Source organism: Falco punctatus (assembly GCF_963210335.1).
Source record: "Falco punctatus genome assembly, chromosome: 14".
Taxonomy (NCBI): Eukaryota; Metazoa; Chordata; class Aves; order Falconiformes; family Falconidae; genus Falco; species Falco punctatus.
The window spans coordinates 6,476,892-6,493,968 of NC_137594.1; the positions used below are offsets into that span (position 1 = coordinate 6,476,892).

Consider the following 17,077-nt stretch of genomic DNA (forward strand, 5'->3'; position numbering starts at 1 on the left):
GCTTTCATTATTATTTAAGGATAATTTGCAGAGATGGCTGAAAATTGCGTGTATTTGGACTAGCTGATTTTCTGCTTGGTTGCATCCTGAAGGAGAATTAACCTTTTCTCTCTCAAATTGTCCGCAAAGCTCAAGGAATCAGTGCAGATCTCCCTGTGGCCTTCACTTCCCTGCTAGTTGCTGCATTTTTTACAGAGGTCTGTTTTAAGTCCCTCTGTGTCCTGAAATTCAGAGAGGTTCACATCAATGCCACGATCTGAACAGACAGGCGATGCACCTTTGCCATTATGCTTAATTAACGTAGGACATTCTAGGCTTTCTCTCCAAGAACCAGTCTTCCTTTTTCCCATTGGTACTGTGAAGTCCCACGGTGAACCTTGTTGTTATGACCTAATTTTCCTACAAACTGAGAGATTTAATTTGCTCAGGTGCCAGGCAAAGGGAACACAAACCTGGAATTCTCCTGGCTACTCTAATTTAGCTGCTGCTGAAGATTTGGAAAAGCAATAGGGGAATTACCTTGCTGTCTGCAGACTGTAACTTAGTAATTAAAACAGAACTAAGAGGATGACATCAGTTTATTTAGGAAAACTGTGGCTTTTTCTGTGGGTCCACCCCAGAACTTGTGTCCTGCTGAGCTGAGACAGTGGAGCTGGAAGTGATCCCTCTCACTAGGGACACCCTCTGTTACTGAAAGTGCTGCTGTCACTGTTTAGTTCCAAAACTAACTGAATAGCTCTTGAAAATAGTATTTATTCCTAACTGCATTTTCAGATGATTGTGTGTTTTAGTAATCTGTCCTTTTCAGGTTCACTGTTGTTAACACTTATGATCAGATAGTTTCTTCAGAGAATCCAGTGTGGTCCACCAAACACCTCTCAGGAAGTTAACAGTACTTACACGTACCTGCTTTATATACATATATAGACATATATGCCCATCATATATATAATAATACTGAATAAGAAGCCTTGTGCCATCAGTAAATCTGAGGAACTTCTCACTGAAATTACGCTGGCAAGTTCAATTAATGTGTGACAAAGTACAGAGTCTGATCGTGGATTCATTGGCAGCAGGAGAATTTCATATTGAACATATTAGTGTTTCCTAGATTAACTGCGAACATCCTTAATGAATACTGTCCACTTTGGACTATTTTGACTTTATATTTTATACCACCATCCTCACCATTACACTCCCTTCTAAGAATCCTGTCACAAGAATGCCCTTACCAGACCTCACAAAATACAAATACAAATACATAAATTCCTGCAAGTCCGTATAAGTAACAAATAGTTTGCAGTTCATCATCTTACAAATGCTTCATCACTTGCAGAGTTTGTGAATCATTCTCATTGTATACCATAGTTACATTCAATCAAACAACGTGCAAACTTAGGACCACAGATCTACATACATCTTGAGTTAAGCTGAAAAAATAACTAAAAAATACACCATTTGATACTTCTATGTGCATTAATGTAAAAACCAAGTAACTGCATAGAAAGCCAGAATACTAAATACACTGAATGTGCATTAAATGAAAATTGAAATGTATTAAATTGGCAGATGAGCAACATACAGAATGAACAACTGCCTTGATTGAATGAGCTGGCCAAAGCTGTTGTCCCATGAGGGACCATGCATTTTGAAGAATTATATGTTAAGGAAAATCCAAGATTCTTCATTTTGAAAATGGGAGGCTCTCAGAGAACTTTCCATTGTAATTTATTCTGAGGACCCCAAACCCATGACACTGACATAATTTATTTCTTGGCTGGTCGCCTAACTAGCATGTTACAATTCAATCCAAGTGCTGCTTCTCAATGAACAACAGCCATTCTTGACATTCACAACATTCCCTTGACAAAATGATCATCTATGAAATTAATCTTTTTCATGCTACTTCTTTCCTCAACCTCCCCCCCGTTAATTGTTAACTAGTAAAATCTCTGCTGGTTCACATAAATGACAGCTTAAATGACTTGGTGTAACATTGTTGTGGTGCTCAAACAACTTAAAAATGTATTTCCCTGTATTTTGTCTGGACAATTCCATTCCTTTTCAGTGGCCCACCTTTGTTTAAGTCAATGTGCTGAGGAGGGTTTTCCACTGTTAGTGACTTAACTTTTGTTACTTCCATTTCCTACTGAGAGACCTAAATGAAAAGTTTACACGTGTTTAGCTTGCTTTTACTAACAGAAAATAGGAACAAATCACCAGAGAATGAAATGGAGTATTTCAATTTATGCTCCCTAGTGAAGATGTTGCCGAAATTGTCTAATACTACAGTGCTCTCAAGGAAACCCAATTAGGGACTGCCCTGGTAAGGGTAGCTGGCAGAAGCTCAGCCCATGTGTTTGCATAGCATTTGTTACTATGCACATCATTCTAAATGGACCAAACTTTGCCCTCTTATCTGCATCTATGCCTCTCACAGCAACAGGGAAAGAAACTAATTTGTGAGCAGTATTTGACCCCTGGAGAACTACACACATCTGCTTAAGGCCATTTTTCCACATAAAAACACTTTTCAGCAAAATGATTTAGCATGTGTTTAATTTTAATGATTTGGCTTAAGTGTCTTTTTGAGTGCTTTATCAAGCTACAGCAATCATCAGCTGCTTAATAAATATTGGATTAAAGTCTGTAAAGGGAACTAACACATGTATCAGAAAGACAAAAATGAAATAACATTGCCAGATACCAAGCTTTTCTCTTTACAATGCACTACTGTGTTCTTTGGGCTGAAGGACATTTTTCAATGATGCTAGACATAGCAACGCCAGTATTATTTTTGACAATAGAAAAGTGAAACAGGGACTGTAATTCTGGCAGTTTTCTGGACTTACACAGTGAAACCACCACAGAATTTAATGCTGTTAGAGAAAACCACAGAAACGAAACTATTGGCCCCAAATACACATTAATAATACGTAGTTGGAATTCAGCAATAGTTTTGGGTATGTCCTGAAATGAAAAATCTGGCCTTTGCTTTGGTAGGCATTTGACATGCCAGGATATTAGCAGAATAAATGTTCACTAATGCATAGAAATAAATAGGTTGGATTTTTAAAATTATCACAAAGGAAGCTGAGAAGATAACAAATAACAACTTAGCTTTTTTGAAGTGTTGCCACATGTCAATACATTGGTGCATTTTTCTGTTGCACAATGAAATAACCCTCCAGCAGTAAGGAAATTCTGGCACAGCACTGACTACAACAGTAAGTGCTACTGGTAGTGTCCAGTTGATTTACCTATCCTTAAAATTTTGAATGGCCCTGCCCAGCTGGATTGCTGTGCTTAATTTCCATCACACTGGGTCTCTGTGCCCTTGGGTTCGCTTCCTCTCAATACACAGCAGCACTGATTCTTCTGTGGTCCCCACCACCTTCTGCTCAGGACCAGCTCTCCAGTGAAATCCAGCCTTTCCAAGCTATTCAGCAAAGTCAGAGCAAACACTGGGATTTGAAAAAAAATACCACCAGGCTTTGATACTCGCCTTTGTGTAAGTCTTGAGTGATATGTAATGTAGTCCTAATAGCAAATTGCTGACTCTGTATCCGCTGAGACGTTCAGTGATTTATCAGTTTCATAACCTCAACCACAATTCATATGATGTACTACAAAGATCCCTGAGCAGTATTCAACAGATTCATTTTTCCTTTCATCCTCATAGCCACCCCCCACATTTGTTGTTCTTCCATCCTATATCTAAAAACCACCCTTCTTCTGACCAACTGAAGACAATCTGAAGTTTTAAAATTTAAATAAATAATTGATAAAATTCATGTAGTCTACATAACCTGAGATGATTTGTAGTACGAGTACGGCTGGATATTGTTTCAAGCACAGGGTCAGCTCAAACTGCCTGGACTTTTACACTGTCTCTGCATATACTCAAGTGCAAAGCTTAGCCTAACTTTGGGATCACGAGGGGGGAAAGCTCATAGCCGTGCTTACCCCCTCCCCCCGCCAAGGCATACAGTGCAGGCAGAACGGGGGTGCTGCACCCAGTTCTGTAGTGCCCTCCCTCAACCAGGAAGGCACAGCAGCCATGAGACTCATCCCAAGCACTGCCATAGCGTGTCTTCCAAACAGAATGGACTTCTCTAGGTAGTTGCACTGCGCATAGGCCTTTTATCAGTGCACCTGTTTTAAAGGCACTCAACGATACGTATCTGATCCCCGGTGCTACCGTATAAACATGGATCTGATTTGGGAAACATTTTGAGCTTTAACCCTCCCTCTCTCACATGTCACTTGGATCTAAAGGCTTAAGTAGTTATCAAACAGCACCGTAGTGTAGTTATCAAAAGGCACTGTTTAGCATTACCAACAAACTAACAGTAGCTCTACATTAGCATGCAGGCTCAACTGTCCTTGAAATTCCACTACTGAAAATATTAAATGAAGCTATCGTTTCCATCTATAAAAATGAGAAAATAATAAAAGACAGTACTTCTTTCACTTTTCTGCCTTTTGAAAACTTAAAACCAGGAGCTGAAGACTGGGCAACATCCAGTCCATCATTAGTGACATGAGCTACGCTTGTATTCTTTGGTTCGTGCCACTGCGGTTACTCTAGTTCATAGGGACACACTTGCAGATGTATGAATACACATGATCTACAACACAATGTTTCTCCTCCAACATGTTAGAAGTGTAAAGACAATTATTTAATTGCAAGAATAGCTTGAACATCCATTAAAGAGAGTTTTAAGTATTTTGCTTTATTATTGCTCTTCTGAGTATCAAGACAAACATAGGATATTTTGATATACGCATTACGATTTGCTTAAACACAAATTGATACAGCTACAACTGAGAACTTTAAATTAGCAACGTAATAGTCATGAGTTAAAACTTTAGGTAAAATTACGTAGTGCTATGTTTGATATTAAATATCAACAAGTAATATTAGTTTAAGAAGTAGAACGACATCACTGTCTCTTAATATTGCCATAGTAGGACTATTCACATGGGTTCTGAATAACGATCAGGAGATACTCATTATCTGCAAAAAGGGATACAAAAATGTTTAGTTAAAATGTTTTACCTTATTTCCTGATAAATACTCTTTATTAATCTATTCCTCTCCAACTTATTCTTTATAAAACATACGCAAAAGCATTATATCTATTTATATAAAAATCATCTAGAAAATGTAAGTACTTTGTACAAAAATGTGATTACAGAAAAAAAATATCTGTGCCATAAAGTTTAACTATACCATATTAAAACTATTTCAGTAAGCAGTAGATTTGCTTTCAATAAGCTGTAAAGATGTTTAAACAAGATGAAAAAAGTCTCAAGATAAGCACCTGGAAGCTAGCACTTGTTATAATAAAAAACTTCTGACATCTGCAGCCTCTTCTGCAAGTGCAGAGAACTTCTTTCAGTTCACTAAGTAGTTTATTCAAAATTGAGAACCCATTTAGACACGAGAAAAGGAGAAAAGATTTGAATAGACTTCTACTATGAATAAATTCTAAGCATGCCAGACTTCGCCTACTAACTCTAAAAGCCCGGGGAAGTTTTGGAAACAATTTTAGTTAGATAGCTACTTAACATGATCTGTTTTAAATGAAACATTTCTTGAAAGTATCCAGTGAATTTACTAGGGTCATATCTGCTTTGGAGAGTTAAGAAGCTGCAGTCTTGCATTGTCACTTTCATCCAAAAGCAACTTAATATAAATCACAGGTAGTTCATTTGCCATCTTCTATTATAGTAAATCACAATCAAGCCTTTTGAACAACTGATCTCCCTTTAGCAAAAAAGCTTCACATTTTATACCACTTATTTTCAGGTCAACAAGCTTTCATAGTTACTAGTCAAAAAGTCACCTCTAAAAATAAGTGAAAGGCAAATGCAAAATAAGAATCAAATGCATCAGTCTAAATCAATGAGCAAAACACTGATTTAAAAAATGCATTAGGTTTTTTACTCCAAAATAGAATCTAAACTGGAATTTTAATCTTAGTAGTGGCTGATGACTAATGTTAACACTTAATGACAGTGCCAGATTTCTTTCACACATACTGTTCTGTAGCAGCATCATAAATAATTCCAGTAAGGCAAGGTGACACATACCTAGCACAATACCCCTGTTCCACATTTGCTATGAAATCAGCATCAGAGGCCACCCCAGTGAAGGCTGTCCATCACTGCATGCTTGGAGCAGCTATGCTGAGGAGACCCCTGAAGCTTCCATTTCTGTCCTGTGTGCCTTCATCGGATATTTCTGTCAAAACCCTGCATACCATTAGTCTCTCAATTAGCTAGTGCACACATTAGGATCTCCACCCCAACCAATCACCTCTGCTTTGCCTGATTCACCTTGTATACCGGTCCTTGATCACAGCTTCACCACAGCTCATCTAGCTTTGTTGTCTATTTTAGAGCCACAACTAACAAATTAACATGTATTTGTATTTAACATGAGTGAGAAACTGGTTGCTATATTCCCCTGGTTGGTTTAAGGAAAATAATTATATCACAGTTACGATGTTGGTAATAGTACTGCATATCTGTAACACAAAGCCCACCTATGGCTAGGAAGTCATGATAACATACCAAGTAAAAAGAAAAAAAATTAGAAAAAAAAAAGTTTTGCATGTCTTTGGAGCTAAAATGGATTTGCTGCCTTTAATACTATACACCCACGGACACAACTTGATATATATATTTGTCCAGTTTTCCTCTGTGAAAACGCACTGAAACCAGACCATTAATCAGATCTAGACTTGTTTGGTTGTCTCCAAGCCTGAATACTATGCACTCTGTACATTAAAATCCTAACACATCTGGTTACACGGTGGATATATGGTTATATTTTCATACACTTGTTTTCAAAGTGCATTTTCTATGGTAGCTTTATTTGTGAAGAAATAAAAGAAACTTAAAAGGACGCACAATTCTGTTGTTACTTTAATACAAATATTACCTGGAGCTATCATAATTTCGTGTTTCTTTGATCTGAGCCTAAGAAAGGTTAGATCATTCTGAGGATCAATATCTCTCACTGTGCTCCTAGCTTTCATGGTGAGCTGATGAAGAAGACCTGCATACTGGACTGTTGTAGAGTTATCAAGAGTTGTTCTTATTGGAATTCCTGCAAACAAACAATTTTACAATAATCATTCAGTTAAGTTGCATATTCTTCATATACAGCAGACCATACAAGAAAAAAACAGGAGTTCATAGGGTTTTTTCTGTTTTGTAACAGAAAGAAGTTATGTTGATTTCAGGTATCTGTGTGCTTTTTAAAGTATAATTTATATTAATCAGCGGCAATTAAACATAGAGTTGCCTCATGAAACTTCTGAAAGAGCCTAATTGTAGTCTAAGGCTCTTAAATACCTATCAAATTCCATTCTGTAGTACTTAACCAGTTATGGTGCTTCATCAGTTTAAACACTGTCACTGAGTTCATATCTTGGCTGCAAGAATCTAACCCACACTTTAACTGTAGCATTTGGCACATGCAGTGGTAGAAATTACACGTTCCCAGTGAGATACCAAGAGCAATCAAAGGGCAGAAGTGGCATGTTTGCATTTGGCAAGCAAAACCACCCTTGGAACAATCCCTTCCAATTCGTGGCAAAATATTGACAATTGGTAGTACACAGTGTATTGATACCAACTATTAAAAATATGTATATAAAATATGAATATATAAATCAAGATTAATTTTTGATGATTTAATGAATCATTGTTTATCAAAGATTTGTCAAATCATGCCTTTTATATTAATAGGCTACCAGGTGAAAGTAAAACCAGGGTTCACAGTAATCCTACAAGTGTAAAACTGTTTGGCTTTAATAAGCTTGTTTCACTAATAAAAAATTTATTTGTCCCACTAACAAAGAAATAGATTACAAGCCAGCAAAGCAATTTTCTCTTTGCATACATTTGTTTTTTCTTGCAGATGGACAGGATATGAATGCAAAAAAATAGGGTCATATGACTTAAGTTGAAGAGTTTGATTATGAAAGAAGAATTAACATGCACAAATAGCGAATGCCAGGTAAAGAATTAGAGCAAAGGAGTAAAAGAGATAATAGAACCACCTCAGATAGTAGACTATTCCATAATTTTCCTAGGAAAGCATTATTCGAATCACCTGAAATATGTGCTGTGACTTGAGAAAGAATTCTGCATTGGTAGGATGTGTAGTGTGGGAAAGTGTATAGAATGACCCAGTACATCCTTTGTGTCTAATGTTTATTACACAGAGATTGAAACTGATGTTTTAATGGAAACAAACAAGTGTTCCCAAGCACTGCATTAGCATGAGAATATCTATATAATCACAGCGTTAAATAGTAAGTCACTTAAAAGCAGCAATGAATTAGTGTCAAGTTTATATGACCTTGTATTTAAATGATTGCTTCAACAAATACAGGACTTTTAATGAAAATGGTAAATGTTAAATGATCCTCCAAGGTCTAATAATAACATGAGAATGAGTTGACACTAGTGACATCCTTAGATTAAAGCTGAGCTATGCTTACTTTAGGACAAATTCTCTTTGCCTCTGCTACCCAAATTAGAGAAAGGCAAAGAAATCCTTCATTAGAAATGCTGTAGTGTGATCCTTCTCAACTGTGAAGGATAGCAACAGTTTATGAGATTTTCCAAATAAACAAGGTACACTCAGCATAGTGTTTCAACGAACAAATCAACTTTGAGCATTAAAAGAAATGAAAGACAATGTTTGTATGAGGAATCTTTAATGTGCTATTTCATGTCCCTAAGTGTACCTACACTATTACCAAAATCTTAGTAAAAGACAACTGTTTATGTTGGTGAGGAACAGAAGGTTTCATCTTCTTGGGGAACCTGAACAGCCTAAGAAAACTCACTACTGCACCACTGGTTCAAGTATTTTTACTGTGATTAATTTAAGATGTACGCTTCTTTGAAATGTTTCAGGATAGACAGAAATTAAATTTATTTTTCTGCAGAAAGATTTTAAGTAAATAGATTGATTAATTAGTGCTAATTATGGATATTTGGAGGTGTTACAAAAACGTACAAACTATGCACCTACTTTGGGGCTTAGTTTGTGGAATCTAACTTCTTGGTACCTCAAATACATCCTCATGGAGAACGGGCTCTCTTGTATTCACATCTGGCATCTGGTGTTGAAACATTTCAAAATGATAAACTAAAACCAAAATTCCTGCACTAGACTTGTCCGTTGGCTTCTAGTCTAGCCACACGTTCAACAGGTTTGTGGGGATGAGTGAGTTTGAACAGGATACCAGGAGACTTTATACCTTGCCACGAATAGCCTGACGTGTGAAAAAGGGAAGTGGAATGTTCTTCCTCCTTTGCAAATCAAAATTGAGACAGAAGGAATCCAAACCAGCCTTTTAAAAAGCATGCTATTGTCTTAACTCTGCACAGCTATTGCTGAGCTTTCCCTTGGTAGAACAACCACGGGTAAAGATGGACGGTAGTAGCACACCTGACCAGGAAAGCATACTTGACTGAAATTGGGCTAAGTTGTCAACTGTTCCAAGTAACAGAACATAAAACAACTGGATTATTTTTCTATTAGATTACTTGTTTTTTTTGCCTTGAGAAATGTATCGGACTGCAAGCTCAGAAAAGATCATTTGTGTTATCTAAGTGCTTGATTTTGTTCACTTCTTGTTTGCAGCTTAGTCCAAGTGCTCATTGAATCAAGTCACATTTTATTTACTGAAACACAATACAGCCATATCTAGACATGAGCATGTGCAGGTGCAGAGCAGCTTTTCAGTTTCTATTTGCAAGGCTGTGCACTTTTCTCTTGACCTGCACCATCTATTCTGTGAACAAAGGCACATTTTACTTAACATGTCCAGGCACACAAATGAAATTGTCCACATTTTCTAAAGACTAAATAACATTTAGTCTTCCTTCATAGTGTTCTTGCCTCCTGTTGCTAAACTGCTGCTAGCGTAATAGATTTTTTAGGGGGACTGTAAAAATGAAGGAGGCCAACTGGATTATGGACAAGGTAAATTGAGTTGTCTTTTTTGTAAAGAAGTGATTAGAACAGATTAACCTGAGAAGCCAAGCCTCTGAAAAGTGATTTCTGCGACTTCTCCCTTTTGACTTGCAATCTTCAGGATCCCAGCCAAAGCTGGCCTGACATGAAACTTGCTCATCCTTCCATGACAACACACCATAGCACAATTTAAAGAACTTGCGACAATTTAGCAGGACCAAGAAATAGCTCCCACAGTAGATCAGCTTTGTTTAGTAGATATTTTTCTCCTGATCTTTTTGTTTAATTGTAACTTTTCAGAGGAAGAGGAGGGGAGTGAAATGCTATTGAATTTTGTTGTATATACAAGGAATTTTGGAGTAAAAAATGCTTGCAAAAGCAACAGCTTAGTGCCATGCGTTCTCCCCTTCTGTAACCTACCAAGAGATGTTCGAGATCTGGTTCTGAAAAGTAAAGCATAGTTTAATTAAACAAGGGGGATAAGTAAGAATGTGGAAGTCCTTAAGTTATATGAAGCTTATCATGCTTCTAGTTATTTCTTCAGAGAAGATGTCAAGGCTCTGCTTTGCATTAATGGAAAATTACATCATATGGAGAGCTTCAAGAAATGGTCTCAAACCAAACGTTCACATCTTAAAATGAAACACGCTTTCTTGAAAAGCACGACACCTTGATGAAACGTTGCAAGCAGGTTGCGTTAACGCCTCATAACCTGCAACCCTGGGCGGAAGAGTTACAACGCTCGTTGCTGCCGCCACGTTTGGAGAAACACAGGACGTTTTACCTTCAGCGTTTATAACAATAGTTGCGACAACCCCTTTGTGGGCTTGGATCCTCCTTAGGGTTTCCTCCGCCTCGGCCTGCCAGGAGAGAGGACACCTGAGGGCACCCCGCAGCCACCACGGCGACGGCCGGCGGCGCCCCTCCGAGCAGCCCGCGGCGACGCCGCCCCCGAGGGCTGCCCCGGGGCTCTGCCCCTGCGCCCCCCGCCGCCCCCCAGCGCCCCGCGGCTGCCCCCGGGCCGGGGCGGCGGCCAGGCCCGGCGCCATTACCATGGCCGCGCCGCCGTTGCCATGGAGCGGCGGAAGTGACGGCGGGAGCGGGAGCGGCGGCGCGGCCCGAGCGCGGCCCCTGGGGGGCGCTGCCGCCGCCGCGTGGCGGGGCCGAGGGCAGCCCGGGGGGGTGAGGCGGGACCCCGGCGGGGCTGGCTGGGGCAGCGGGGGCTTCTCGGTGCTCCCCAGGGGTCCGCGGGCGGTGGTGTCATGCAGCTTCGGACGGGCTTGTGGCTGAGCAGTGGTGGCGGACGGGGCCTGATCGGTGAGGTGAAACGAACTCAAGTTCCCTGAATTGTTGTTCTAGAGGGTTTTTTGGTTGTGTTGTTTTTGGTTTGTTGGTTTGTGTTTTTTTTTTTCTTTTTTTACTTAGTTTATTTTAAAGCTGAGGCCGATACTGCCCAAATCCCAAACAGTTGCTCTTTCCACCTCCCTGTAGACCACCAGCCGTGCCTGTGCGCCCTCCCCGCAGCGCGCCACGCTCCTTCCCGGGCCGCAGCTTTCCAGCCTGGCTCTACCCCGCACACAGGGGGAATCTGGCCTCCTCAGGAGTGCTGCGTGCAGTTGTAGTTTACTAAGTCGACTTTTCAGTTTGGTGTAGGCCGCTTCTATGATGCTGTAGCGTAAATAAGTTATCTGCGTGCTTCTGTTACCCTTTGCCAAAATAGCAGGTGAACAAATTACACGTGCAAGGCGTTTGAAGAGCCGCCGTTCGCCATGCACGCAGTCAATAGGACTGATGTGTTCAAAAGACTTGCATGTCTTTGTAAGAGAAGAGGCCAGCTTTATTGAGTCTTCTGTGTTGTACATGAAGCTGCCTGGGCTCTTGTTACTAGAATGACTTTTAGCCGCCCCGCTCTAAAGATCTGGTGAGCTCAAAAAGTTTGGTGTTTTGCAAAGCCAGTAGCCTCCCTGTCTTTTTAAAAGGAGAGCTCGTAAGACCAAACTAACAAGCTAGTTATTATCTGCAACTCTTTAAGGACCCAATTGTATCTGAAACTTGCAACACTATATCAGCATGTAACTTAATGCAGTTTATGGCCCTAGTTTGGAGAGAAAATAACTTCAGCGTGTGGGAGTGGCCTATCTGTTGCAATAATATTATTCTAGGTATTTATGAAGTTTCAGACTGGCAGGGGCCAGCATAAATCAGAAGTGATGAAGTTGCTGTGCAGTCAGATAAGCATATAACTGAATTGAAACTCTGGCTTATGAGGGAAGAGAGAAATTATCAGAAATACCAGTATATTTATTTCAAAAGCTACTATTTTAGCCGTTAACCTAACATGCTGTGGCAGGCAATCAAGAACATTGCCTACAGCTGATACTGGCCCCTGTGAGTCACTGCCTCAGCTGTGTGAAGTGTTTCACTTGTGAACAGTTGAGCCAGCAGTGAACTTTGCGTTGATACACCTGTGCAGTTTTGTTACAATAAGAACTGTGGTGTTCAGAATTTTTGGAAGTGAGATATCTTTACAGATTTTTTCTTTTTTTATTTTTTATTTTTTATTTTTGAACAATTGGAAGCACTGGTGCGTGCTTATTGGCTCTGACTGGAACACCTACAGGGCAATTTTATTTTAATACAGTCGGTAGATGGTCTTAAATGAAAACTTATAGATTAGACAATATAAACCTGGTCCTACTGTCGGTGTTGGTCACAGGAGTGATCCTTGCTGTTATAGTCCAATTAAAGTCAACACACTGTAGGATAACATACCATAAGGGATAGTGGTATTCCTACCCCCAGTAACTGGGCGGACAAGTCCAGGGATTTAGATAAAATGAAAAAGCGTTTTTCCACTTACTGTGCTGCCCTGTTGCTATCTTTTAATTTTCAAGTCTTTTTTCAGGATCACTGTTTTCCTTCATGGATGCAAGATTCCTGTATGTCTTTTTAAAACCAATAAAAATATCAACTCAACTTTACAAAAAATGCTGAAGTGGAGCCAAAATGACAGCTAGAATGATGCAGGATTATTCTTGGAAGCATTATTTATGCTCAGCATGAAAGACTGAAACATGCAGACTTTTACAGACACTCAGATAGGCTTTGTCTCAGATTTAGACACATAACAACAAATGAAAATACTTCCTTGGTTACTTCAAATTTAACAGAGAATTCAGATTCCAAGCAACATAATTGCTTTTGATAAACAGTACTGAATGCAGTGTTAGCAACAGTGATACTTCTTGAGAACCAGAAACTCCACATAATCTAGGACTGGAATCCTGCAAATGCTTATCTGTGTGAATAAGTTTAAATATTTGCTGGTAAGAGTAGCAAATGAGAAGCTTAAAGTTTAGGTGTTTGCACTTGTAGTCTGGTGTTTGAACTAATTTCTGCATTATAGTTAAGGTTGAGGAACAAAATCAACTGAAAGATGGAAAACAGCTAAAACTATTCTTTTTCTTTTCTTCCAGCTGAAACTATGACAGAAGATGTAATTCTCCATGTAGAAACTAGGAAGAGGATTTCTCTGGTAAGTACATAAGGATTTCATTCTTTCCTTGATGCTTGAACCTGGAGACCCAGGAAGAGGTAGGGAGGGGCTGAAGCACACTGAGAAACACGCAGAGGGACTTGAGCTACACTGAAGTGCTGTAAAAAAATCTTGATTTGCTGCCAGTCATTATGAAATAGCATAAATCAATTCAGGAAGAACTTTGCTTTTTATAACCAGCAATCTTGATTACAAGTACCTGTAAAGATCTGCCAAACTATTATGATAGCTTCCTTGCCCATGCTGTAGGATATGTCCAGTTTTCAGTTTTGTTGGCCTATAAAGTGGAATGAACTCATGTATGACCAAAAGTGATGCTGTTGGTGATCGTACAGTTGGTTCTTTCATTTTTTTCCCCTATGCTTCTATTTCTGGCCAAATAGTCTCCAAGGAAATTTGGTAGAAGCTGATAATGTCGTATAGTAGTGGAAAGCTTAGAGTCCATTCTTAGCATACAGCTCTTAGAAATATCTGAAATAAATGACTGGTTATTTGGTATTATGTGGTTATTGAAATATCTGAAATAAATGACTGGTTATTTGGTTTTATGTGGTTATTTTGACACAATACTGAAAGAAAGAGAAATGCAAGTTGTATTCAGGTGTACAAAAGTTTGAATTTTTAATGCAGATGTGTCACTACAAATCATGCTGCTGAGTCAGTCACATATCATCTAATCAACTGGAGCTACAGTTTGGATTCATTGCCAATTCAGACTCTGTGGAGCAATCACATTGTGAATGTTCTTGGTTAATTCTTGGTCTTTCAGTCTCGGGAGCCGTCTCAGTTTTGTAGAAGTAACAAAATGGTTGAACTTTGCTATCCCTAGAAGGCTTCAGGAGCAAAAGTGTTATTTTGTGGCAGTAGCAGAATTAAGGTATGGGGGACAGTGTGCCAAGCTAAAACTAGCCAAAGTGAGGTTGCGGGTGTCTGCAGGTGGAAAAAATAATCAGTGGGGCTCCTGGGCTGTACCTGTCCATCTCCCCTCTTAATAGTTCTGCAATAATGAGCAATCGCATGTTGTCAGCACCTCCTTCTATATGTGAAGTACAATAAACCCCATAATCTCTATTACTCAATTTAAAACCTCTCTTCTCTTTCTCCGCTTGAAATTTGGCTTTGGTTTTATAAAGAGACCTCCTTTGAAAAGGTGAAAATTAAGGAAGATGAAGTTAGTCATCCTTGCAAGGTTATGAACAAAACTGTAGGGAAGGTCCTGCCTTACTCCACCTGACAAAGATCTTGTAGCAAGCATGTGCCCCTAGAGTAGATAAGATCTTTCCCAATCTGACTGCTGATAGTTTTATTTGTTATCTTCTGTTACCTCCATGAATCCAAATATCATAAACTGAGAAAATATTTAAGAAAAACTGTGTTGTGTAGACACAATATGAAACAATTTTAAAGTTATTATGTAGATAAATTTTAGAATGCAAATTCACTCTAAATGTTTTTTTGTGTAAAGATTTTTTTATTTTATCCCCACAACTGTTGAGAGTGGTTTTCCCGAGTTTTTGCCCCTTGTGTGAGGAATTTCTAGCTCAACTCCTCTAGATGGTGCTACCGCTACAGCACATGGAAGTGAACTCTCCCTTAGGTTTTGTGTCTTGCTTGTTAAAATGCCACTTCGCTTAAGTCACGTATCATACGAAAAGATTAACGACTTCAGCTACGATACTATTTACAGGTTTATGCAAGGAGAAATCAGCACAGGTGGATTACCGATGCTCAGCTAAGTATGAGTAGAACGTTTTTTTTTTTTATAGATACAGAAGTCTTGCAGGAAATGTGTGGTCAAATTATCCCCTCATCTCTTGAAACCATACCTTGAGTGCTGACAAGGGCAGGGGTGACCAGCTGTAGCCTGTGGTGCTGATTAAGTGACAGCAATGAGCCTCTTAAAACTCCCAGCAGATGTTGCTGCTTTTGTATGCTAATGGAAGCTTCACAAACCATTTTCTCTTCCTTCTGAGAGCAGATGTAAGTACATGAAAATCGCTTTCTTATATCAAAAGCAAATTGATAATAACCTTGGTTCAGTTGTAAGGCAGAAGCTGTAGAGGCACTTTATCTGGTAATTGCAGAAAGCTTATGCAGAACTTCATCAAAATTAATTTTTTATGTTCTGCTAACTTTTCTTGTACTGAAGTAGTTAAGCAAAATCTGAATTGTGAGCAGATTGCTACCCGGGCTTTTAAACCATTTGCTCAGAGGCTTTCAGACTGGCACGTGAATCTGCTCTAGTACATTTGCCTTATCACCTCTAAGGTAGTCACTGCCCTGCTACCCTGGTTATTTCAGTGGGTCAAGTTTAGTCAGAGCAGGCATGTCAGCTTATCAGTAGTCTTCCTGAGCTTTTGGTGACCTAATATGATGCTTTGTGTGGTCTTCTGTGAATGTACAGTAAAAGGAGTTGTGCATCACAGAAGATGCCATGCTATATATGCTAATGTTCTACAGGCCTGCCTTGAGAGGAAATACTCACTGAAGGACTGGGTTTGCAGAATGACTCTGCTGATGGCTGAATCATGCTGAGGTTAGTACTGTTGCTGATAGTGAGGGCTGTGCTTGTGACTAACTTGTGTGGATGCACTGGGCTCCAGAAGCGTGAAAACAGAGAGGTGTAATCTATGAAGTGGTCCAGCCATCCAGTCTCTAAGTGAGCCTTATGTTTAGCTCAAGGGTATAGACTGTCTCCTTTGTAAGAGAAAGATGGCCAAGTTCTTTCTTATTAAGACATCTGTAAAAAGTGTTTTCAGACAAAAATAAAGGAGTAGCCCAAGCCATGGAACTGCATTTAAAAACTTCATTTCACTTGGCTAGTTGTGTCCTTTCCGATGTAAGTTGACACTTTACATTTTGTTTGCGAGGCTGGAAAAAATTTGGTCAGCATTTTCCAAACAAATAATTTAAGGTGCTTTTTGTACTTCTGTTTTATGAGATGAAATACTGGTCCCCACTTGACGCTGCTGAAACTTCTGTAATATTCTTCACGGAGCAGAGAGTTTACGTACTGGCCAGATTTCATTTTAGGTAGCAGCAGTCTATCCAAAGGTTAGCTCTAGTTTCTGTTAGATGTTGCAGATTCTGAGGTGACTAGTGAGAGCAGCTAAAGTTCAGTATTCTTACTTCCTGCCTTAAATGTCTGTTTTGTGTTATTTACCCTCTTTAAAGTACAGCTGTCCCTCACTCCAGGAGTGGCCAAAGCCCAGCTAGAACTTAATCTGGCTACTGCTGTAAAAGATAGTACAAAATGTTTCTATAAATACATTAGCAACAAAAGGAGGGCTAAGGAGAGTTTCCATCCTTTATTGGATGTGGGGGAAACATAGTGACAAAGGATGAGGAAAAGGCCGAGGTACCTCTTGCTTTCTTTGCCGCAGTCTTTAATAGCAAGACCAGTTGGTCTCCAGCCAAGTTGTGTGTGTAGGAGTGTGTTGATGTCCCCGAGGGCAGGGGGCTCTGCGGAGGGGCCTGGGCAGGCTGGGCCCGTCGAGGCCGGTGGTGTGAGG

At 39.5% G+C, this 17,077-nt stretch overlaps 1 protein-coding gene across 1 annotated transcript; it reads right to left on the minus strand.

Annotated features, from left to right (window-relative positions):
• Positions 1-223: 223 nt before the first annotated feature.
• On the minus strand, positions 224-16,272 carry DYNLRB2 (dynein light chain roadblock-type 2). The gene is made up of 3 exons (XM_080410789.1): positions 10,794-16,272; positions 6,953-7,120; positions 224-5,020 (listed from the first exon to the last, which is right to left on the minus strand). The coding sequence occupies exons 1-3, from the start codon at positions 11,062-11,064 to the stop codon at positions 4,977-4,979; spliced, it is 483 nt and encodes a 160-aa protein (XP_080266915.1). The 5' UTR covers positions 11,065-16,272; the 3' UTR covers positions 224-4,976.
• Between the last annotated feature and the right edge of the window lie 805 nt (positions 16,273-17,077).